General features: G+C 44.5%; 1 protein-coding gene across 1 annotated transcript in view; it reads left to right on the top strand.

Moving 5' to 3' along the window:
- Positions 1-26,271, top strand: part of LOC122814201 (threonylcarbamoyladenosine tRNA methylthiotransferase-like) — a 2,095,726-nt gene that overhangs the window by 908,433 nt on the left and 1,161,022 nt on the right. The window contains exon 4 of the mRNA XM_044086806.1: positions 7,611-7,756. Coding sequence (XP_043942741.1) covers positions 7,611-7,756 — 146 coding nt within the window. The remainder of the gene's footprint in view (positions 1-7,610; positions 7,757-26,271) is intronic.

Genomic DNA, 26,271 nt, shown 5'->3' with positions numbered 1-26,271 from the left:
CCTTACAAAGTCTGTGGGCCATAACAGGAGCCCCACATTCTTCCACACATGAAAGTTGGAGAGATGGCAGCCACCCGCAGGTGCACTCTTTAAAGTGGCGCAGGAGAAGCTCCTTGGTGGAACAATCTCTGTTAAAACTCCAAGATGTTGTTTAAAGGAGCTTATGACAGGGTCCAATTGCTGTGTATTTGCCCAGAATACAAAGCGCTTCCATTTACTAGTGTAGGTCTTTAGGTAGTGGAAGCTTTATGAGGGGAAGCCACTAGGCATATTCCCCTGAACTGCAGGTGAAAGAAGATCAGACCTGGCTAGAAGTAAGGGAATCGGAGCAGCCAAGCTGCTAGATGGAGAGATACAGGAGCGTAGGCGGGGGTGTTGGGAGCCCCTTCTGACGAAAGTGAGGTCCCAGTAGATCTGGGCTCGGGTCCCGGATCCAGGGTCCCCGAATGCGCGTGTGTCAGAAGAAAGGGAAACCCAAATTTGACGCAAGGAGCCAGAATGGGGCAATGAGGATGATCGTCCCTTTGCAGGTTGTTGGCTTTCTGCAGAAACTTTGCAATCAGGGGAAAAGGAGGAAAAAGCATACAGGAGGCCGAAGGGGCCAATCGTGGAACTAGTGCGCGCCCCTGGGGACTTCCCCTCGAGGGGTAATAGGGCAAAATAGCTCCTGCATTTGGCGTTCATTGGAGCGCAAACAGATCGCATGGGAAGGCTGTTTGGGCCCCAGACATGCGAAAATCTTCTTACGCAACTGACTCAAGGTTTTAGGGACCACTAAATGCGGCAACAGGATTGCTCTGCTCAGCCTGTCGGGCTATGACGTTAGATGACCCCGGGATGTCGTTGCTATCAGAAAGTTTACCCGTGGACTCCGCCCATTGCCAGATTCTCATGGCCTCTGCATAGCTGATAGGACTTGGTTCCCCCCTGCTTGTTTATGTGTACCAGACTACAGACATGTTGTCATCGTCTGAACTGCAATAGTCCCTAGAAGGAAGAAGAGGAGCAAAGTGTTGCAACGCTTAGAAACACTGCCCTCAACTCCAGAACATTGATGTGCAGATTGTACTCTAAATTGGTCCATTCGCCTTGGACTGTCTGTCCCTGAAAAGTGCCCCCCACCCTATCAGGGAAGCGTCCGTGGTCACCCGTAGCTGTGTCAGCGTGGGTGCACAAAATGGTCTTCCTCTGGAAAGGTTGTACCGTCTGAAGCCACCAGACTAGGTGTGATTTGCATGTGTTTGTGATCAGAATTTCTTGTGTCAAAGGTAGCTGTTTTGAATCGAATTCATTGTGCATGACAGTAGCCATTATTGTAGGGAACTCTCATGTGCAGTCTTCCCAATGGTATCGCCAATGAGAGAAGCTGCCATGAGGCCCAAAACCTTTAGTACCACAGTTTTGCTGGGGATTTTCTGGATGACAGAAGAAGAGATATGTGTGGGTTTGAAGAGAAGCTATCCTTTCTGAAGGAAGCCTTTTAGAATTAACTGATCGTATCCAATTCGCTTCCCTGGGTGAATAAGATGCGCTGTGTGGCCTGTAACCAAGATTTTTCGAAATTTACTTGAAATTCGAGGTGAACACAAAATTGTAGAGTGTGTAATCCCTGGCCTGTATCAGTTGACGCTGGGTGGTGGCAGAAAGGAGCCAGTCGTCCAGATACCGGAAACACCTGGAATCTAGGCGTCTCAGGTGAGATTTAGCTACCACTGCCATGCATTTGGTAGAAGACCCTGGGGGCTGAGGTCAGACCCAAAAGGGCAGGGCTCGAAAATGAAAGTATTGGCTCCCAGCCGAAGCTGCTAAATGATCTCAAGGACGCCCTGGCCATTTTGATGTGGTGGTAGTATGCGTCTTCAGATCTATAGTATTGGAGCACATCCAGTCGTCCTTCTGTAAGAATGGAAGGATCGATTGAGCTGTGACCATTCGAACTTTTTCTTTCTTGGACGAAGGTATTGAGGTTGCTTAGGTCCAGAATGGGCCTCCAGTCCCCTGTTTTCTTTTGGAACTAAAAAGAACCCTAGTAAGTTCGAATCCTTCTTTTGGTCCTCTGGGCTGGGACTGGATTCAGATGACCCTTTTTCTAGCAGCTTTGAAATTTCTATAGCTGCATGGTTCTACGTGAGATGGGGCGGCACATCTGGGAGTCTTTTCTTTGGAATGGGGTTGGATAGGGAATGGTATTCTGTAACCTCTGGTAACAATGCTTTTACCCAGTTGTCTGTAGTAATGCTCTTTGCCAGGCCTGAGGTGTATAAAGCTAAGTTTACCTCCCACTGCCTCCCAGAGCAGGACAGTCGGGCCTCCTCTCAGGAGTGCTGGAAAGGTTTTCCAGGGGGTATCCCTGTCACCTTGATTCCTAAGGGACCCCCTCTGCCTGCCAGGTGGCGTCTTCCACCTCTGCCTCCCTCCCTCTGCCTTCTAGAGGGGGCATCACCCTGTATGCCACAGCTGGGAAAGAACCTTGGGGTTTTCAAAACCACATTTTCCACAGCCGTTGCCCTTTGGGGATACGGTCCCTTTGATGGGGTGGAAAAAACAGACTCGACAGCAGACAGAGTCTTTCCCCCCTGCTCACACCGTAAGGAGTCTCCCCTTTACTTTGGGGCCAAAGAGAGTGGCACCCGTCAAATGGGGGCGTTAGTAAAGGAAGACTTGAAGGCTTCCATGGAAAGTGAACATAAAGCGCATCCAGGATTGTCTACGAAGAGCAATCGCTGAAGCTGCTGCCCTACTCGAACCTTGACTCGTCGAGATCAGCCTCATCAGGCAACTGTGGAGATCAACAAGTTGCTTTTAAAAGAGTCATCCAGTCCATCCCAGCAGACCAGATAGGATCTGGAACTTACTCCAGGTTCTTTTACTACCAAAGCGAACCCGAGATTGAGGCCAATATTGGACCTCAGCAGGTTAAATGAATCCGTGAAGAACAAGTTTCAGATGGTAACTCTGCAGTCAATACTCTCTTTGTTAGGGAAAGACTATTGGATGTGCTCTCTAGATCTCCAAGACACCTACTACTATATAAAATGGACAAGGTGTCCAGGAGCCATGTACGCTTCTGGCTGGGAGCCAGTCATTATCAGTTTCGTGCTCTGCCCTTTGGTCTCACCACAGCCCCCAGGGTGTTTACCAAATGCATGGCAGTAGTGACAGCTCACCTGGAGACATCATGATTCCAGGTATTTCTGTATTTGGATGACTGGCTCTTGACCAACCCCACAAGGCATCTACTCCACCAAAACAGAGATGCCACTATTCTACTTTGTGCTCAGTTAGAGATCTCCATAAGCTGGGAAAAATCTGCATTATTGCCCTCTCAGTCTGTGATTTTAATATGTGCAGAGTTAGACACAGTGAACATGACAGCTTGTCTCCCCACCGACAGGGCCCAAAACTTAATCTTTCAAATTCATCGTCGTCTTCCATTGCGGAATGTCAAAGCGAAGTGGGTTCTTCAGCTCCTCGGGACTATTGCTTCCACCATTCTGTTAGTACCATTAGCCAGGTTGCACAAGAGAATTCTCCAGTGGCTTCAGTCTTCCCAGTGGTCCTTCCAATATCTCCTACTGTGTCATCCTATCCTGCTGACAGAATCATGCAAGAACCACCTTCTTTGGTGGATAGCTCCCAACCAGTTGATCACGGGCCCCCCCCCCTTTGTTCATGCCCAACCCATTGCCACTGTGACCATGGATGCCTCCCAGATCGGGTGGGGCGCATTATCTCGGCAGGACTGTCCAAGGCACATGGCAAGAACAAGAGGCTCACTTGCATGTCAGTGTTCTGGAGATGAGGGTGGTTCTCCTAGCATTGCAAGCACTTCAAGACCTTCTTCCTCTCGGGACTATTATGATACAGTCAGACAGCATGTCAGTAGTTTGGTATATCAACAAACAGAGCGGCACCAGATCTTACCCACTCTGTCGAGAGGCCATGCAAGTTTGGTAATGGGCGATTTCTTCCCAGTGCTTTCTGGCTGCAACGCACATTTCAGGGACGACTCAACGTGATAGCTGACAAGATCAGCCGGGAGATCCTACAACCTCAATGGTGGTCTCTGAAATAAGGAAACAGCAGAACAGATTTTCCAAAATGAGGATAGCCTTACTGTGACCTCTTTGCCAGCCTTGTCAATACCAAATGCAGCAGCTCTTTTTCCCTCATTCCCCCTCCGGGGGAGACACCCAGAGACGCTCTGGCTTACGATTGGCCCATGGGACCTCTGTATGCTTTTCCTCCATTTCCTCTCATTTCCAAAGTGATTCAGAAAGCCAGTCAGCTGGGAAGCAGGTTGATCCTCATTGCTCCTTACTGGCCTCATCAGGTCTGGTTCCCTTTTCTCAAGCCACTTCTCCTGGACGATCCTTGGATCCTGGACTCAGCTCCAGATCTGTTGATTCACATGTCAGGTTCGCTACATCCCTCAATCCACACCCTCAGATTGACAGCGTGGCTGCTCCAGTTCCATCCCTAGTCAGGCTTCATGATGCATCATCCTCAGTATCACATATTCTTATGTCCTCCCATAGACCTTCATCTAGGAGGCTGTATGGCAGTAAATGGTAAAGATTTTCTATTTGGGCACAGAAAATGAATGTAGATCCCTACACTGCTTCTATCCCTGTGATTTTGGAATTTCTCTCTGAGCTTTTTCAACAAGGACCTGCTACCGCCACTATCAGAGTCCAAATGGCGGCTATTTCTCATTTTCACGTAGGGTTTCCAGATAATTTAATGTCTCATAAGCTATGCAAGACCTTTTTGAAAGGAATCACTCTTTTTAGACCCCCACTGCAAGAACCTGTGGCTTCTTGGGATTTAAATTTTGTGTTGTCCAAACTGACTTTTCCCCCATTTGAACCTTCACACTCATCTTCATTGAAATTTTTGTCGTGGAAGACTTTGTTTTTGGTAGCTTTTACGTCAGCTAGACGGGTATCGGAGATACAAGCCTTGTCTGTTAAGCCACCTTATTTGATCTTTCACAAGGGCAGGGTGTCACTGCGTGTACTAATCCCTCCTTTGTCCCGAAAGTTTGTTCCCCTGCTACCTTAAATCAATCCATAGAACTCCCAGTTTTCTTCCCTAATCACTGTAATGCAGCTGAATACCGTTTTCATCAGCTGGACGTTCATAGACAACTACGTTTTTATTTACAGAGGACCAAGGAATTTAGGAAATCAGATCAACTATTCATTTCCTTTTCTGACTCCAGATTGGGCTTACCAGTTTCTAAAGTGACACTATCTAACTGGTTTTCCAGTTGCATATCCTTTATCTACAGTTTGGAGGGCAGACATTTACCCTGCAGGATCAAGGCTCATTCTACCAGGTCGCTGTCTACCTCTGCAGCCTTTCAAGCCAGGGTCCCACTTGATAATATTTGTGAAGCAGCTACGTGGGCTAACCCTCACACTTTTATTACACATTACAAATTGGATTTAGCTTCCAGGGGTAGAGCATCCTTTGGTTCCACGGTGCTTAGGAGTATTTTCCAGTGAGCCACCCAAGAATAAGGCTAGGGCTGTCCCATATGTAAAAATGAAGGTGAGATTGGACTACACAACATAAAGAAGTTATGTACTCACCATAACATTCCATGTTGGTAGTCCATCTCACCCTTCATTTTTACCAACCCGCCCTTCTGCCCCCATCCTGGAAGATCTAGAGATAGCAATAATAATTTTGGTTATCTTTTGTTGGAGACCCTTTAGTATTGGTTTGTCTGTTATGGGTTTTTTCTTCTAGTGAGCAGCAAACAAGATCTGGGGTTTGTACTGGTGCACTATGGGATACCTGCTTAGCCACGAGCCAACCAGAAGTCTTTGAGCTTGTAAATCAGCCGAGTCTGAGCTGAAGTTCGGCTCTGAACCCATATGTAAAAATGAAGGGTGAGATGGACTACCAACATGGAACTTTATAGTGGGTACATAACTTCTTTTTTCCACCTGTTGGCTGTACATAGGCAGTTATGTTTTTATTTAGACAGAACAAAGCCTTACAGAAAATCTGACCAATTATTTGATTCCTTTTCGAAGGCATAATTGGGGAAACCTGTACCCAAAGTATCCTTAGCTAAATGGATTACAGATTGCATTTCTTATGTTTATTCTGCAAAAGTTATCACACCTCCTAGACATGTGAAAGCACATTTTACTAGGTCAATGTCCACCGGTCAAATACTCATACTTTTGTTTCACAATGCAAGTTGGATATTGTATCCAGAAATAGAGCATCATTTGGCTTTGCGGTGCTCCAGAATATCATTCCATGAAGGCCACTCGAGATATGTAGCTGGGGAATCTGTCCCACAGGTTGAGTAACGAATGGAAATTACATCAGGTAAAGAAGTTATGTACTCACCATAATGTTCCATCTTTGTTGTCCAGTTTCATTCTTCCTCAACCTCCCCCCCATGCCCCATCCTTACTGGGAAGATTTACAGAGATGTTTCAGGAACCACTGTTCCTTTTCAGCTCCTGATTATATCTTCTTCCTGTCTTATGATCATTTTCTATATATACATGTATGTATTATGCATATTCAGCTGCAGCAAACTTGATCTGAGGTAATCTGTAGGACAGTGGCATATGGGTACGGGAGGAGCTCAAGAGTCAGATCCTAAGCTATAGAAGCAGTTGAATTGGATCCAAGGTTCACATCTGAACTCATAGGTCCCACAGCTTGAGGAGGAATGAAAGTGGACAACACAGATGGAACGTTATGGCAAGTACATCATTTTTCTCCTAAGTTCCTTTCTCTCTGCATTGTTTTCTACTGAAGACTTTGGACCATTTTCCTAACAGGAAGGCTGAAAAATGTTTAAAATCTGAGTCTGTCTTTTACTGGATGTTTAGTTGAATATTCATTTTCTTATGAATCGGAGCAAAATATAAAATTTTGTCCATAAAATCTAGGATTGCTATGGAGATACTGTGAATTGTTGCCATTTCTGCGAAGGCAGGGCTATGTCTGTTTATCACCTTTTTTTTTTTTTTTACTGTTAGCTGTCAGAAATTCTAGCTTTGCTAGATTTTTCTTTCTGTGTTTTTAACCATTTGTTTTTCCTGTCTGGCCTTATTAAACATTGTTTTAGTTTTATTACTAGGAAAATATCACTAATGCATGATTGCCTATAATCAAATAAATCTATTCAATAATATAGGAAAAGACTTTATACTTTTGATGAACCTTAATATTGGCTGTGTGCTGTAATTCATACAGTTGTGTTTTTTTTTTTATCCATTAGCGTTTTATCAATGACAGGTTTTACTATATTATCTGTATGACACCATTGTTTCTCCTATATGTGCATGAATCTGCAGATTTAACTTTAATGGGAAAGGTGAAAGTAGACTTGGGAATCTGTAACATTGATTTTCCTTGTGTTAGATATTTTCATGTAGTTTATTCTCTGATGAGATTTTTGTCCTATTAATTGTCTTATTAAAGCAGATTTATACACACATTAATTAGTCATTGTAAAATAGTCCATTCACAGAAGTAGATAGATTACTGTCTGTAATATCCATTTTAGTTTTTGTCTGTAAATATTTTGAAATATTGTACATTTAAGATAAATATTGTGTTCCTCTCTTCAGGAGATGGCAAAGATCCTGAACCATCCTCGAGTATATTCCTTCTTGCATGTGCCAGTACAGTCCGGCTCAGATAGTGTTCTAATGGATATGAAAAGGGAATACTGTGTTGAAGATTTCAAGCGTGTAGCCTCCTTCCTGAAAGAAAAGTAAGTGAATAACATCTTTTTCTGTAACAGCATGTGTTGGATAATTCCACATGGTTGTCTCACATGCTGCATAGCCTGTTGGTGCAGACAGCATCGCTTTCTTTATGTGTTTAGGCTATGTCATAGATGAACTGAGAAAATTAACAACTGACCAAGGGTGAGGTCTCATTTGCTTAGTGGAATGCTCTCATTTTCTGTGTGAAGGACCCAAGTAAATACACAGAAGTTGAGCACAATTTTTGCATTCAGGAAAGATGGATTTTGGGCTTGTGTGAAAATGTGTAAACACTTCTTGTGGAAAGGGACAGGCATAGCTTTCACTGGACATCCAACACCATAAAATGTGTTTGTATGTGTGTGTGGGGGCACATTTTCCCTATGCACTCCTTAATTTCTTTCCAGGAAGTCGTTGTAGCATTCACTTGGTCTGTGCACTGGCCAGTTTGCCAAATGTTGATGGCTGTTAGCTAAGTGGATGAAGCCAGTATATCCAAGTAAAGAAGTCAACTTAGAGATTCATAGGGAGGAATATTAGTTTTGGCAGAACTCTTGGCTGCATCATATTAAACATACCAAGTTACAAGAAACGGCAAGCTGCAAACTCCAGCTACGAGCAATGCACTGATGTGGTTATTTCTCTGTTTGTGTTTTGCATATCTGCATGACATTCTTAGGTAATCCAGATGCTTGTCAAGTGTTATTCCAATAACACAAAAGATTCATAGTCCATTTCTTAAATATTTGTTTCTGTTCAGGTTCAGAACTTTGCATATATTTTCTTTCTATCTTTCTTGTGGTTTTTAGTAATTACATACCTGCTTAATAATCTGAAGTTTATTAAAATGATGGCATGCACATAAATGCTTTTGTTGTACAAAGCACTGTTTTATGTTTCTTGGGATAAGTGGGTGTATATCCTTAACATTATTCTACAGGCATTACCTGAAAAAAATGACCATTTAGATTAGAAGCTTTTACATTTTGTATTATATGGCATTTACAAACAGTGTATTAAAAAACAGGTATCGTTTTAATCACGTGGTTAAATTTTTTCACAGTTTCCAAACTAGCCTGCTTAGAGCATGCAGACATGATCTAGTATCCTAACAGATGTCTAAAAGTAATACATTTGTCTGTTACAGTAACTGTAATGCATTTATGAAGGGCATATGCTTTATTTTCATTGCATCTTCAACACTTTTCTTTCACAGAAATCAGTGAGTTTAGTATGATTGCCGAGTTAAGGGTTCTTTTCTTCACTACTTTGTTTATATGAATTACTTGTAGTTATACTGTGAAAACTGGCTACATATTGAAAAAGTGCTTTAGAGTCCTTTCAAGTACATGCTTTGTACCAACCTGAATGTTGGTCTGTCCTGAGTTTCTGAAATGTTATTTATTACTTTTGGTTGAAGTAACATAGCTTTTGCACATCATAGGTCTTGCTAATCCAACATGGATAAGTTGTATGAATGATTCACTGCAGTGCTGGGCAAGAAGGGCATGTAGTGACGTGTAGCCAAATGTCATTGTGGCATTTAACACTTGATCAATCAACAGTTTGATAGAAAAATTAAAGGTACAAGTCAGATCATAAAACTGTGGAGTAAATAGGCATCTGGTTGTCTTAACAGATGCAGAGCATCTGTGTTTGAGGGGATCACTCAGGAGAAAAAACATCAAGCATCAGAGTGCCATTCTGTCCAGTGGTGGAAACCATTCCATTTAGTATGATGATCAGTTAACACTGTAGATTTGGAGCACAGACTGAGTTTATATATAATACAAAAAAACTGGCGCAGCAGTGAGTCACAGCTGGTGAGGCTGGTTTCCTGAGATACATGCAGCAACTTGTGTTATGGACAAATTGATGACAGCCAGGACTTAGCATAATAAAAAACAATGATAGTTATGTGCTTTGGGGGTAGGGATCCATGAAAAACCTATATTCTTGATGGAGCGACTGTAAAGGAGGCAGAGCAGGAAATGATTTATGTAGTAGAACCATCTGTAAGCTGAATTTTGCTGTGTTATGTAACAGAGCAGCTTTAAAAGTGAGAAAGATGCTTGGGTACCGAGCAAGGTGAATGGATTCAAGAAATTTCTGAGGCCATGGTTATATTGTACAGGGTTGTGGTGAAGTCAGCAGTCTGAGTACTGTGTTGAGAAAGGGAGAGAGACATTAGACTGGTAGAGGGCATGCATTGCAGTATTACACACAATGTTTGATCTGAGTGGAGGGGTGGGGATAAAAGGATAGACTTAAGTAGCTGGGCATAAGCATGGGTAATAATGCACTACATTATTTGGAGCCAAGTTGGAAGCATAGCTCTGAAGTGAAAAGTGGTGGTGATGGGGGGATTGCAGAGAGAGAATGTGGAGGGACATCTGGAAGGAGGGGCTGGGGAGGGTCACGTCAGACTTACTACTACATGAAAAGTTCCCAACACCCTGAAACATGTTACATGGGGCAGTGATACCATGTACCTTATCATAACAGTTCAGGACTTCTTGGTACAGAGGAAGAAAGGGAACTGGTGGTGTTGGAGTAGCATCAGTGTAACATCTGGCTGCATAAACAGTGGTTCTTCTGTTTGCATTTTTGTGCATTTGTATGCATGCAGGTTGTTGAAGATATTCATAGCATTTAGAAAGGCCAAGGCCTGGGTTATATAGAAGATTAAAGCAGAGGTGATAGATGATGATATTTATAAATTTTGCTGTATATTGTTTAATTTATGCATTCTGACATGGATTTTGCACCTTATAGGTTCATAGGTTGGTACAAGGCTATCGGCCCATGGGGCCTATACAAGCCTAGCCATAAGAACTCCTTGGTTATTTCTTCCCAGAATGTTTACTTCCCTGGTCCCCTGTCTAGCAGGGAGACTGACGTAATCCCCAGGGTGAATTTCCTATCTCCCATCTGATCGTCAAGGTTCCTTTTGAAGAGTGCCAAAGAGGCGCACAGCTTGACATGTGTGGGCAGTCTATTCCAGAGTATGGAGAGTCTGTGGGTCGGGAACCTATCCCTCCAGCATGTTTTCTTCATAGTGATAACCAGGTTTAGATCCCTGGAGCATGTGGCTCTGAGGGATTCTGATTTCTTTAAGTGTAGCATGTCCAACAGCTCTGGGTTTGACATGGCCTTGTACGTTAAGTAGAGATCGCCTCTGAGTAGGCAAAATGCAACAGAGTATAGCTAGAGTTTTTTTTGAAGGTCAGCATAGGGCATCTGCTTTAGGCTTGTGATTCTTTTAATGAGGTATATCTGTGGCCTTTCCAGTTGTTGCTGATGTCTTGTGAGCTACATACCAAACGGGGCGTTGTACTTTATAATGGGTGTAATGAGTACAGTGGGACAGTGACCTCCTTTTTTCTGGATGAAAAGCCCTTAGTGATGAGGTGTGCCACATAGAAGGATTTCCTGACTGTTGTGGGGATGTAGTTATCGAAGGTGAGACCACTGTCCACCTGTGTCTCTTAAGTCCCTTATCACACTTTTGGTGTTTAGTGTACTGCCACTTATGTGGTAATTCATGGGTACATGTTTTTTTTTCCCAAAGGGGATAAGTACACATTTATTGGCGTTGAGCTTGAGCCCATGGCTCTGGCACCAAGCATCTGTTTCTGAAGGGCCCTTTTGTAGAATATTCACATAATTTGGGGATTCAGTAATGGCTCCCAGTTTGAAGTCATCTGCGAACTTTGCTAGGCAGAGTCCCTTAGTGCTGGCCTGTACTTCAGTGAAGTTGATGCCAAACAAGAGCGATCCCAGGACTGAAACCAGATGTACTCCACTTGTCACTTGTTTGGAGCTGGATTTTGAGTCGGCTACTTTTACAGTGTGGTTTCTGTCAGTAAGCAAGTTGGCAACCCATCGAGTGACTCATTACTACTGTTATTACTTACTCAGTTCACATTAGACCGTAAAAGGGGCAAATTTTGTCTACACATGGATATTATGACAATAACCGACGACGTCACTGTGGTATATTGAAGATTTACCCACGGTTGGCATGGTTTAATCATGAGGGCGATGCCAGAGTGATTAAATAAAACCAACCGTGGGTAAATTTCAGTATACCACAACCACGGAGTCAGTTATTGCTGTTATACAATGACACTATTTAAGGGGAAAAAAATACTTACTTTTTTTAAATAATGTCTTTGTATAACGGCACATTACTCTTCTTCAACTGCTGGAAGTATACTGCTTCCTTGTGTTGATGTACTGCGCATGCATATGTGACTTGCGTTCCCATGCATACCCAGTACATCAGTGTTTGGGAAAGTAAGCAATAAAGAAAAGAAGATCTCTGTTGCTCGCTTTCCCATTCTTTTTTTTTTTAGTTAAAAAAAAAAAAAGGTTCTTGAAGTTTAGGGTAGCAGAGAGACAGAATAGAGGAAATACAAGGGAAATCGTGTACGTGTTTTTAGTTTTAAACAACGTACCTGATTTTCCTTTTATTTTCTGCATGGTGTCTCTCTCGTATGTCCGGAGTCTGGACTACAATTTTTTTTTATTTTTGTTGAAAAAAAAAGTTAAAATTAAAGAATAAGCCAATGGAAAAAAGTCCGGGCGACCGGACCTTTTTCCGTTGGTATATTCTTGGATTTACAGCTGGCACGCTGGTTGGGCTGGCCAGTCAGCGTGCTCGTTTTAGAATGTTAATGGCCAGTCATTGTATAATAGCATATAATTAACAACTGCAGAATGGCTAGGGGTCTAAAACTGACACACACTAACTCTTTTTGCCTGTTTAAACATTCTTTAATGTGTACTACATGGACTTTATAAGCAGAGTACTTAATATAGGAGCTGTGCTTACTCAGAGTCTTTGCAGTTAGCTTTTTGGGGATATGAACTGAAATATGTCTGTTGTGATTTGGAAGTTATTTAGGTGCAGACTTATTTTGCATCCTGACACTTATTTAAGATGCAATTCAGATAAACATGTTACATTTCCGTTTGGAGGATGGCTGTTACTGTTGTAAGATGCCTTTGATTTACTTGAAGCTTTCTTTTCTTGTACTGTGTATGTCCTCAGAGATTCTGTTCAAGTAGTCACTTTGCAAAGATTAAGAGGAGCCTGTCCCTTTATGCAACACTGAAATATAGATCATGTTTTCTGGTGCCCTTCATCCTGGTAACAGTTGAGAAGGCTTCTTCTGAAGACCCACTCTTGACACAAGTGCTTGGGGTGTATATGTCCTGCACTGGTGCAGTTTGTGACATCAGATTCCAGTATAGCAAATGTGTCTGAACTCATGCTTTCAGTTCTTTTTCACTGCTCGCATCGTTTGGAACTTAATCTAACCTATGTAATGGAAACATGTCCTCTATATGATGCTGAAGAAACCCGAATGCTCCATGTCCATGCTGCTGACATATCACCTGACAGCTGCATAGGTGTAGTCATCATTTCTTGGTTAATGAACATAATGTCATGGAGGAGGCCAGTGCTTTAACTACCTGCCCTATCATGTAGCCCAGGCTGGTATGACCCTGTCCTTGAGTAGCATCCTTCCCTCACCAAGAATGATACCTCAGTATAAAGAAAAAATGATAAATTTCAACAATTGGCTAAGCTTCTGGTGTCATTCAAAGAAGATCCAGTGTCTGTCAGCCTGGGACAGCATGCTCGACAAGCCGCGTTGCTTCGCAAGAGACGGCTTGCACCTGTCACCCCTAGGCTTTCGAATACTGGCCAAGGCTCTTGCTGCCCCCCCATAGTGCCTTTTTTAGGCAAGGCTCAAAAGTCAAACCCACCTCAGTAAACAGCACAATTAACAAAAAGCTGAGGGTTATGCTACTCATCGCCAGGAGTTTAAATCTCAAAATGCACTTGCTGGAAGCACTCCTCAGTATGGAGAATGTTGACATCTGTGCAGTAACTGAAACCTGGTTCAAGGCTCCAGAGAGCACCCCAGCAGTACCGGGCTACAACTCATAACACACATTTCGGCCACAGAACATGGACCAAAACACAAAAGGAAGGGGTGTATCCATATTCATCAAGGATACCTACACCTCCAGGTTAGTGGTGTAGCATGATACCTTTGAGATCATCCATGTGCAACTAACATCGGGCAAATCTGCTATGTAAATTGTGGCCTGCTACAGATCATCCTCCATGACCCAGGAGCACCACTCCACCTTTCTGGAGACACTGGAAAACATGAAGGTCTTACCAAACACCCTGATATTGGGCGATTTCAATTACCCTACCATTAACTGGGAAAAATACTTGAGTACAAATTCCCAGGCCCAGCGATTCCTGGAATTCATCAACTCAAATGCCCTGGATCAGCTGGTAAATTCCCCTACTAGAGGTGAAAACATATTGGACCTGGTCATCACAAACATGGGCAACAGGTGTTCCACATCGGTGGTCAACCCGTCACTGGTTAGATCAGAGCATAAACTAATCACTCTGGATGTACACACCCCACCACCACCCCCAACTAAGGAAACCACAGTAAAAAACTTTTCTAAAGCAAACTTCACCTTACTTAAGACAGAGGCGGCAAGTTTCACAGCCCCCACGCTAAAGGATAACGCTGCCCAAGATGCAGAAACCTTTACAAATGCACTCTATGATCACCTACAAGGATGCATGGATTGTGCCATCCCTAGCAAAACCAAGACTCATTCCTTTAAGAGAAGGAAAACAGTCTGGTGGACCCCTGCCATAAACAGGCTATACAATAGGAGGAGGAAACTAATTCAGAAAAAAAATCAAATCCCAAGAAGGAAAGACATCCCTGATCAGTATCAGTAAGAAACTAAGGTCCCTCATAAAATCATCCAAGGCCAGCTTCCAAAGAAAAATAGCCAAGGATTCAAAAGATAACCACAAAGCCTTCTTTAGCTATGTTAAGAATCTAAGTGGCAACTCGCAGACATGCACTGAACTAGTGCAAAATAGCACAAATATATACTGAACATACTGATATTGCCAACATCCTGGCACACACAGCGTCAGTGGGGCCAGATGGTGTCCTAGGCTGCATCTTGAACGGACTACAGAACGAAATAACCCCCCACCTAAACACACTGTTCAACCATAACCTCTACACAGGCTACATGCCTATAGAATGGAACACAGCAATGGTTATTCCACTCCACAAAGGAGGGGCCACAACTGACCCTGGTAACTATCGCCCCATAAGCCTGACTGGCCTGGTCTGCAAGGCTATGGAGCGCATCATCATCATGGAACTCATTAACAAAGACATTGGAAACCTCCAAACACTTGACCCAACCCAGTTCGGCTTTGTCAAGGGCAGGTCATGCCTACTAAACCTGGTTGACTTCTTCGAGACAGTCACCAAGGCCATAGATGAGGGAAAGGTTGTTCACACAGCCTACCTTGACCTCGCCAGGGCTTTCAACACCATTCCCCACTCAGGTATTAGAGAAAAACTCACCAGCCTGAACATAAACCCCTACATCATGAGATGGGTTACTATCTGGCTTATAGACAGAACTCACACAGTAAGAATAGCAGGTTCCAGGTCCGACTCTAAACCAGTCACAAGTGGTGTCCCGCAAGGCTCGGTCCTGGGACCCCTACTATTTGGCATATACTTCTCAGAAGTACAGGCAAACACAGGAGGACTATGGCTAACCAAGTTAGCCAATGACTGCAAACTGGGAGCCATAATTGACACTCCGACTGACACGGACATCCTCCAAAAGGGCCTTACTGAGACGGACACCTGGTGTCAAAGTCTTGGCCTCAAGCTAAATGCCAAAAAATTTGTAGTCATCCCATTTCGGAAAAACAAAACACCCACGAATTACCACATAGGTGGCAGCCCCCTTAATACAGAAGAGGTAATAAGAGATCTGGGGACCCAGGTAGATAGTAATCTCTCCTTTGACAATCATATTGCCAAAGTAGTTAGGAAATCCTTCTATGTGGCCCATCTAATTACTAAAGGGTTCACATCTGGAAATAAAGAGGTTATAGTGCCCCTGTACTCGTCACTCATCTGACCCATCATAGAGTACAATGCCCCATTTGGGATGTACCTCACAAGACACTTCCAACAGCTGGAGAGACCACAAAAGTACCTCACCAAGAGGATTACTGGCCTCAAACATATGTCCTATGCAGTCCGACTGAAAAAACTCTGGCTGTACTCAGTGGCATATCACTTACTCAGAGGTGATCTCTGCCTGACTTACAAAGCCATGTGCAACTCAGAGTTGATGGATATGCTCCACCTAAAGAAATCCTCGCCACAACAATAAATAGAACATGTTGGAAGGATAGATTCCTGTCACAGAGACTCCCCATGCTTTGGAACTAAATTCCAAACTACATTAGGCAGAGCCCCTCACTAACACTCCTCAAGAGAAACCTTGACGAGTGGATGGGTAACAGAAAATACACCCCTGGGATCACTTCATTGGCTCTGCTTGACAGAGGATCAGTTAATTAATCAATGGGGCGGCAAAAGCCAACACACTGTGGCTAGGCTTATAAATGCCCTCAGGCAGATAGCCTTGTACTTACCTATGAACCTATAAGAAGGTCCAGGAATCTCATCTAACTGCTTGAAAGATCACAGTGCAGTAGACGCGTTAACTCAGCGATTAGTGAGAGGGTGATTTCTTTCTTTTTTGTAACACCTTTATTGAATTTTCACTCAAGACATAGGCAAACATACATTTATATAAAAGAAAACAAACCATGTTAACATGTTCACAGTTGCAGATATACAAACATTATAGATACATGTATTCTTTTGTATAACTACCATCAGTTCAAAATTACATAAATTGCTCAGTTCTCACATTCTCTGCATGTATTGTTCCCACAATTTCCATTTTTTATGTAATTTGCTCATACCCTTTTCTGAGTATCCCACTTTTAGTTCTGTTAACTCTGTTAAAATATTCAATATTTTAAATGCAGTTAGTTTAAACTTTGATTTCCATTTTCTAGTAACCGCTTTTTTGGCAGCCTCCAGAATTACACCCTACATAGGCAATTCACAATCTGCATCCCAGCTCAGAAAAAAAATGTCCTTAGTTACCCATATTTGTTCACCTAATATTTCTGAAAGAGTACTCTGTAAGGATTTTTTAAAGTCTACCAACTCATTACAATCCCAAAGCATATGTTCCCATTTACCTCTTTCTTCCTCATCCCACCTCCAGCATTTGTCATTACCTCACAAAAAATTCTTTGGAGTCTTATTGGGGTATAAGAGTACCTAAGCTAACATTTCCAAGCAAAAATCCTAAATCTGCTAGTCTTTGCATATCTAAGAGCCGTACATATACCTTGCCATTGTTTCACTGTTTATCGAATTTCTCTTCGCAATCTTTTCTAACCTCTTCTGATTAATTCCTATAGTTATTGTGCCATATTTTATATGCTCTGCTAATTATCTGCCTTTAATACCAGCGTCTTTTAGATTCAACTAAAAACTCTATCAGAGCAGATCTTTCACTTAGGATTCCCCATGTCCCTTTCTCTTTGCCTATACTCTGATATCAATCCCTGATGAGGAAGGCAGTCTCTAGCCCGCAGTCCAAATGTCTTCTCTGCCTATTCCCATTCTGGTACTTTCCCCCTCTGTTTATTTGCTCTCAGTACCTTGGTTCCTTTGCCAGATTTCTCCAATAAATTCCAGACCCCTAATTGCAGTTGCCCCTATCGGCAAAATCTCCTTTTTCCATGTTTGTTTTGGCTTAATTCTTGGAATACTTTCTGCTACTTTGAATATAATATTCTGTATGGATATTATCTCCTTAAGCATCTGCATCCAAAATGTCACTCTCTTTCCTTATTTCTTGAACCCCCCCCCCCTTGCTTAATCTTCAGTCTGAAGTAGTTAACTTCATTTGGTCTGCAACCTGTGGGATACGGATCTGACCTCGGATCCGAGCCGGCAACTTTACAAAACTTAGATCCAAGCTCCTAGCTCCTCCCCTTACCCATAATCCCCTGCCAACCCTGACTGACCTCAGATCTAGTTTTCCGTGCTTCTGGTCAGCAGCTAGGTTTTGAGCTCCTGCTTCGAAGGGTCTTCGTAGAGTTTGTGAGAAATTTAAAACCTTTTTTCTATTACTTTTCAGTGTACGAGTGTGCTGTGGTTAGGTTTCCCTTTGGTTAAATCCTTGTAGTTAAATCTTTTTAGTTAAATTTACCCTCCCTCCCCTTCCCTGGTACGTAGTTCTGTGTGTGGTGTGTTTGGGGCCTAATGAGAGTGTTTTCTTTTGAATGTCTGAGGCCCCAAAACCAATCTTTTATAAGTGCACCGAGTGTGGCCATAAGCTCTCCCCGGCGGATGGCCACACTCCGTATGTCCGGTGCCTTGGGGTTGAACACCTTTCCTCTGGGTGCACTATCTGTGCGGCGTTCAACCCCAGGGCACTGAAGGACCGGAGGTCTAAGCTGATCCTGGCGGGACTTTTGCCCCTGGATTCGGCTTCGGCCTCCGGTGCTTCTGTGGCCTCCTCCAAGGCTTCGGTGGTGGCCACTCCTGCCTCTCTCCCTCCGGCTGGGACTCAATGTCCCGCTTTTGCGCCAGAGGAGAGGGAGGCCAGGAATGAAAAACGTAGGGAGAAGCACCACAAGCGGCGGCCGAGGCCTCTGCTTCGGCCCCCCAGGCTAAGCGGGCTTCTCCCTCCATGGCTTCCAGGTCTCCTCCTTCTCGGCTTCGGTCTCCATGCTTCTCACCGGGACCTGAGGAAGAGGAGACCCGATCTCCGTCGAGGTCATCGAGGTGGCACTCCTGGCCAGCCTCGGTGGCCTCGTCGAGATCAACGCGTAGCCTTTCTGAAGCTGATTTGGACAGGGTGATGCGAAGGTTCATCCAGGCCCAAATGCAGATGGGAGTGCTCCTGCCTCCCCCCCTCCGGGGAGGAGCTCAACACCCTTCTTTGCCCCGATAGCTCCTTCTCCGATCCGCTTCCTGGGTTCGGAGCGCTCGGAGCCGGGCAGCGTTGGAGCTGGGGGTGGGTCAGCGCCGACAGTATCTGGTACTTCGGCTCCGACTCTTCCTTCGAGTTTACCGGATCCGTCCTTGTCAGATCCGAGCTCTCGGAGCCATGCTCTGAGCTTCGGATCCGAGGGGTTTAGTGTGCCTTCAGCTCCATCCAGGTCAGAGCACACTGGCCCTTCAGATCCGATCATTTCGGTGCCGGCTCCGATCCATCCATCAGATCCAAGTGAGGGTCGGCTCTCGGATCCTAGAGAGAGTGGCTCTCCCTCGGCCTTCGATGTGGTGGAGAGGGCTCTGTTGTGTGCATCCAGGCCCCCACTCCCTGCTACGGTTCCATTCCGCACTCCCTCTTGTTTGGGTAGGGCTTCCGTCGCCCGGCCACAGGGACAGCCTGCTTTGACGTCTCAGGTCGTTCCCCTGGAACAAGACGATGCTGGTGAGTCGTCCTCGGACAGTCCCCCCGAGGATGTTCCTCACAAGCGGAAGTGTAAGAGGAGGCACGTGGACTCCCCCGAGTCCTTGACAGAAGACACGGATTTGGATGAGGGGGAAGGCTCCCCAAGGTCACCCCCCCCCGAGGATGTCTCCTTCGGGGACATCATGGAAATGCTTAGGATAAGAGGGGGGTGGTCTGCCCCCAAGGCTTCCTCGGACGAATCCATGTTCCTGGAGGCATTCGAAGCAGGCCATCTACCTCTTGGGTGTCCCCTCCAGCTGACCCCTTAGTGGACCTTATCACCACTAGGGCGTGGAAGGAGCCGGACACTTTGGAGCCAGTCCCCAAACGTCCTGAGCCCCCCAGGAGAGAAATCCCATTGGAGCAAGGGACCCCCCGTAGATGCCATGTTGGTGGCGGCAGCCACCAAGAGGGAGTTAGCCCAAGAGAGTCGCTCGGTCCATCCCCCCGAGCAAGGAGTCTTGCTCGATGGACCGTCTCGGGAAGCAGGTCTTTAGTTCAGCGACCTTCTCTGTAAGGTCCCTGAACTACAAGGCACATGTGATTCAACTGCAGTGAGACCTTATCAAAGAGTACGCTGCATCGCCCCCGGAGTCCATGTTGGGAGAGGACAAACAGTTGTACTCCACTCGCATGGCCACTCTTAGGTCTATATCCAACACCTCTATGCGGCTTTTATCCCATGCTACAGAGGGAGCCACTAGAGCCAGCGGAGCAGGCCTAGTTATGAGGCGCCAGGCCTAACTCCAACATTGTGATTTCGCAGAACCCTTCAAGGCGTCCTTTGCGAATGCCCCCTTCGATGGTTCTGCCCTATTTGGCAAGACAGTTCATGAGACTTTGGTCCAGAGCAAAAAGGACGGGAAGACGTTGTCTACCGTCGGAGTCCGCTTCTCTGCTCCCCAGAGGTCCTTCTCCAATAACCAAAAGGGACAGAAGAAGATGTGGTTCCGAAAGTCGCAACAATCCCAGTCCGCTCCGGACTAACAGTCCTTCCGTGGCAGAGGAGGGCAGGGTGGACGCCTCCCTAGAGGCAAAGGGGGCCCGAAACTTTGGGTCCAGAGAAGCCTTCTCTGATCGGCCCACGCAGCAACCCTGAGGAGTTGCCCGACTGCTCCACTCTGGAGGCAGTCGGGGGGGCGCTTCTCGAGGCACCTGGCCGCTTGGGAGTCCATTACAACAGACCACTGGATGCTTCGTATCATATCCAGAGGATACAGAATTCCCTTTTCTTACATTCCCGACACCCCAGGACACCTCCCCAATGTTCCACCCAATCAGAGGGAGGCAGCAGCTGTGGAAATTTGGCTGCTTCTAGGAAAATGAGCCATTCAGCATGTCCCCCCAGGCCAGTCCGGATCGGGTTACTACTCCAGGTTCTTTTTGGTGCCAAAAAAGACGGGGGACCTAAGGCCCATCCTCGATCTTTCCCTACTAAATCTGTCAGTAACCAAAGAAAAGTTCCGGATGGTCACTCTTCAATCTATTCTCCCCCTCTTGTGGGAGAACGACTGGATGTGCTCCATAGACCTCAAGGACGCGTACTACCACATATTGATGGACAAATGGTCCAGGAGGTTTCTCCGCTTCCGGCTGTGAGCCAGTCATTATCAATTCAGGGTCCTCCCCTTTGGTCTCACCTCAGCCCCCAGGGTGTTCACCAAGGTATTAGCAGTGATAGCGGCCCACCTGAGACTCCAGGGAATACAGGTCTTCCCGTACCTGGACGACTGGCTCCTCACCGCCCCGACAAGGCATCTACTATGCTTAGCCAGGGACTACTTTCTCAACCTTGCTCCGCAACTAGGGATCACTATAAACTCGGACAAGTCCTCTCTCACCCCAATTCAGGTGATAGATTTTATCGGGGTCAGACTGGACACCAACAGGCAACTAGTCTTCTTAACTCCCAACCGGTTGCACACTTTGAGGGCACATGTGCGGGCCATCTTTCAATCTTCAAAACCACCGGCGGGATTGGTTCTGAGGACCCTGGGGTCCATGGCAGCCGCTATAAACCTTCTTCCCATGGCGCGTCTGAACATGAGGATTTTACAGTGGACTCTCCAAGTCCAATGGTCCCTTCATCAATACCCCTTGAGTCACCCCATTTCTCTCAGCAGGGCCTGCAAAAGGGCTCTCATTTGGTGGCTTCAATTGCCGGACCTCCAGGCGGGACGCCCCTTTACCACGGCCCCCCCTCTCGCAAAGGTGACCACAGACGCCTCTCGTCTTGGGTGGGGGGGCATTATTCGAGCAGGACGGTCCAAGGCACATGGAACGATTCGGAGACCTTATTGCACATAAATGTTCTAGAGATGAGGGCAGTGCTCTTGTCGTTGCAAGCACTTCAGAGCCTTCTGCCTGTAGGAACAATTGCAATCCAGACAGACAGCATGTCTGTGGTATGGTATATCAACAAACAAGGAGGAACCAGGTCTTACCCACTCTGTCGAGAAACCATGAGAGTGTGGGAATGGGCGATCTCCACCAACCACTTTCTCATTGCAACGCACATTCCGGGATGGACCAACATCCTGGCGGACAGACTGAGTCGCACCATCCTTTCACCTTACGAGTGGTCCCTCAATCCTTGAGTAGCGAGTCAAATTTTTGCCATTTGGGGGAAGCCCTGTTGCGATCTTTTCGCATCTCCCTCAAACACGAAATGCAACAATTGCTTCGCTCTCATTCTCCCTGCCGGGGAAGCCCCGAGGGACGCCCTGGTGCATGCTTGGCCACCCGGTCTTCTCTATGCCTACCCTCCTCTTCCCCTCATGCTAAAACATCTTCAGAAAGCCAGTTGGTTGGGGAGCAGGATGATCCTCATTGCCCCATTCTGGCCTCGCCAAGCTTGGTTCCCTTACCTCTGGTCTCATCGAGTGAATCCGCCCTGGATTCTAGATCCCCTTCCGGATCTAATCTCCCACCCCCAGGGGCTCCCACTTCCCGGCTTGGCTGCTCCAGTTCCAATTGTAGCTAGGACTCCCGGTATCTCTTCTCCAGTTAAAACTATCCTAGTAGCAGCGCATAAGCCCTCTACTAGGCAGGTCTATGGTAGTAAATGGAAGGGTTTCTCTGTCTGGGCAGAATGCCATAATTTGGACCCTTTTACAGCCCCCTTGCCTGCGGTGCTGGACTTTCTTTCAGGTCTTTTTAATGACGGAGCTAGCTGTTCTACGGTTAAGGTTCAGTTAGCAACTATCTCTCATTACCACGTTGGTACTGAAATGGGCCCTTTGATTACTACAAAATTGTGCAAAACTTTCCTAAAGGGCACCTTTCTTCTTAGACCTCCAATAAAGGAAGCGATACCCCCATGGGATTTAGCCTTGGTATTACAAGCCCTGACAGCCCCTCCCTTCGAACTGGCATCTTCAGTAGACCTCAAATATTTGTCTTGGAAAACAGCCTTTCTTGTGGCTATTACTTCAGCCAGGAGAGTATCTGAATTGCAAGCTCTTTCTGTGAAACCCCCATACTTAGCCTTTCACAAGGATAGGGTTTGCCTCAGGACCAATCCCTCCTTCCTCCCGAAGGTAGTTTCTGAATCTAATATTAACCAATCTATCAGTTTGCCGGTCTTCTTTCCTAACTACCAGAACAAAGGGGAGTACAGACTACATTCTTTGGATGTGCACAGACAACTTAGATTTTACATTCATAGGACATCTGGTCATATACAATCCGACCAATTGTTCGTCTCCTTTGCCAAATTTAATCTAGGTAAACTGGTCTCCAAGGTTTCCTTATCGAGATGGTTTTCACAGTGTATCATTACAGCATATCAAAATTCCGGCAGGCCCGCACCTCATGGAGTTCGTGCCCATTCAACTAGGGCTATGGCTACATCTGCCGCCTTTAAATCCAGGGTTTCCTTGGATGATATCTGTTCAGCAGCCACTTGGGCCTCATCTCATACCTTCATCAATCATTATAAATTGGACATTACTTCCAGAGGGAGAACTTCTTTTGGCTCCGCAGTGCTCCGGAATATCCTTCCATGAAGGCTGCCCAAGGTTTAGGTAGCTGGGGACTCTGTCCCACAGGTTGCAGACCAAATGAAGTTAACTACTTCAGATTAAGAAGTTATGTACTCACCATAACGTTCCATCTGAGTAGGTAAACTTCATTTGTCTGCAACCGTTCCCCCCCTCCGTCCCCCTGACCTTCAGATGTGTTTCATGTCATATAGTGATGTACCATTCTGATAGTGTAGTTAGTTATCCACTATAGTGCTTGCGGGCAAACTTGATCTGAGGTCAGTCAGGGTTGGCAGGGGATTATGGGTAAGGGGAGGAGCTAGGAGCTCAGATCTAAGCTTTGTAAAGTTGCCGGCTCGGATCCGAGGTTGGATCCGTATCCCACAGGTTGCAGACAAATTAAGTTTACCTTCTCAGATGGAACGTTATGGTGAGTACATAACTTCTTATTCATTTCCACTTTGAATTATAGCTTTCTGCTAGTGTTACATATATGATTCTTAAGTGTGTAGCTCTAAAATATTCATTCAAATCAGAAAATCCTAACCCTCCTTGCCCTTTTGGAAGGATCAGTTTATCCCACTTGACCCTTGTCCTCTTCCCTACCCTATACATTTCTTAATTATTGTCTATAACTTCTCCTATGGTTGATAAAAATATACTTGACCTGTATTTAAAACTAATCAAGTAAAAACATTTTCACTGCTTGTATTTTCCTATCTATAGGCATAAACAAGAGGTTGAAGTATCTCAGTTTTCTATTTTTTGCCTCTTCCCACATATCCTTAGCTGCATTAATAGAATCCTTTTTAATCCATACTTGTAAGTACTTCAACTTACCATGCCCCCAATAAATATGGGTATTGCTGAACCAGTTCATTTGTGAGGACATAGTTTACAGCTATTATAGCCTTTGTTTTAGCTTTTTTAATTTTATATCCTGAAAAGACTTGAAACTGTCTCATAATTTTCCAGTCTGTATGATAATCACGAAAAGTGGACTTTATTTGCAGACAATATTCCTTTGTACCTGATAAACCAAAAAAAAAAAGAGGACATCCCTGCCTGGTTCCTCTGTTCGGACACAATTTGTCAGAGCGGAACCCACCCACTTTAATTTTTGCCTTGAATCCCTCATATATCCTCCAAATTAGCCTTATTATTGTATCAGAGATGTTTCCATTGCCCTTACTGCCTATACAATCCCAGCTTACTCTGTCATATACTTTCTTTACATCAAGACCCACCAATAACTATGGTATTTTCTGACATTCTGCTTCCCTGTGGATCATCGTTGTTCTATTAATGTTGTCAAACATTTGCCTCCCCAACATAAAACAACATTGATCCATATCCATCAATTGTGGCATCACCTTTGCCATTCTTTTAGCTGTTATAGACAGAAACACTTTATAACCATAATTTAAATAGGCCTATGTATATATATATATATATATATATAAAAATGAAGCTGAGTCTGATGGGCCTCTACTATCTTTAGGTATTACAGCTACCACAGCTTTCTTCCAGGTTGTTGGTGCTTCCCCTCTTTTTAAAATACTGTTAAACAAAACCTTGCAGATAACCTATGACTTTCCTCCCCCTAGTTTCCAAACATCCACAGGAATACCATCTGTTCCTGGAGACCTTCCTGCAGATTGATTATACATCACCAAATTATCCCCTTGGCATACTTAATTTCTCCATAAATATTTCCATGTGTGCTCTTCCTTGATTCCACATTTCTGTGCTTTATGCAAATTTTCGTAAAGTTTCCAAAATATCTCTAATGTTATTTTTATTGTTATAGGCTCCCTGAGTTTGGCAATAACCCTTTCTGCTTTCTGTTGCCTAATACATTGTGCTAAAAATGGTTGTGCTCTGGAGTTATCAAAAAATAAATAAGTTGCTTGAACTTCCAAGACTGTTGCATACTGAACAAGAGCATAACTTCAACTTCCTAGTGTGAAAACAAAAACTGAGAAAAAGGAGTGCCATTAAAAAAAAATGTTGGTAAAATTCAGTTACTGGCTAATACATACATTGCCTGGATGCCATCAAAGAATAAATTTGGAAAACTTGAATGAAAGTCAACCAGAAAAGGTGAAGAAAAAACGCTGTCTCAGAAGGATTCTGCAGCAAAAAGCTTCAGCCTTGATTCAAGAGATGGCTTCCAGTAATTTAGAGGAAAAAAATTAAATGTACTTAGAGGTGATTAAAATAAATTAAACATTGACTGAATATATCAATTCAAACCTGAAAAAATAGAGGCTGACATGAAAAACCTGGCTGAATAGGATGTTTCTCAAGAAGAACTGTTTAAAAAACAGCAGAGTTAGATGATAAAGCACACAGGGAAAACTTGAGATTTTTGTAGTAACAGAGAAACTGGAAGGAACAGACTGTAATAATTTTCATGAAAGCACAGATAAGCAGCTGAAATGGTGTTCCACAGCAGAATTTAACTGAAAGGGCACATCAAGTGTATTTTCCAAAACTGCCCATGAGAAAGAAGCCAAGACCTGTATTAGTAAAGATGCAGTCATACCAGCAGAAAGAGTTGATCCTGACAAAATTGTGGGAGAAAGGTAAAGTATTAAAAATTGGAGACAGCAGAGTGTTTGTAGAAAACGATTATTCACTGTACACCAGGCAGAAGAGAAGCACATTTATCCCAGTATTTAGGGAATGTCAAGAGGCAAGTTTCTGTATCCAGCTGTCTTCAAAGTATTTTTCCTGGAGGATCAAAGTCATTTTTTGATGCAGAACATGCTAAGGAGGAAATAAAAATGCTTATCCAACAAAAAGCGAGTCAGCAAGCAGAAGGGGACTCCTTTTCTCATCCTTCATATGGTAAGGGTCACAGAGAGACATTTGCCAGTGAAACCGTTTCCATTACTCCAAATGAAAATGCATGAGAGAGAGAATGAAAGCACAAGAGCTGACTAGAAGAATCAACTGTGCCTTGGACTTGAACTAGAGTCTTGTGATGGGAGATGGAGATAAACAGGAAGTAGACCAGCAACTCTGAAATTAGTGAATAAATGGAAGAATATAAAGCATCTTATCACATTTGTGAAATATGGTTTTGCTAGAAAAAGTAGTTG

The sequence above is a fragment of the Protopterus annectens genome, chromosome 10.part0 (genome assembly GCF_019279795.1).
Source record: "Protopterus annectens isolate FY-2018-M chromosome 10.part0, PAN1.0, whole genome shotgun sequence".
NCBI classification, from domain to species: Eukaryota; Metazoa; Chordata; order Ceratodontiformes; family Protopteridae; genus Protopterus; species Protopterus annectens.
This window is presented reverse-complemented; position numbering and strand designations above follow the sequence as displayed.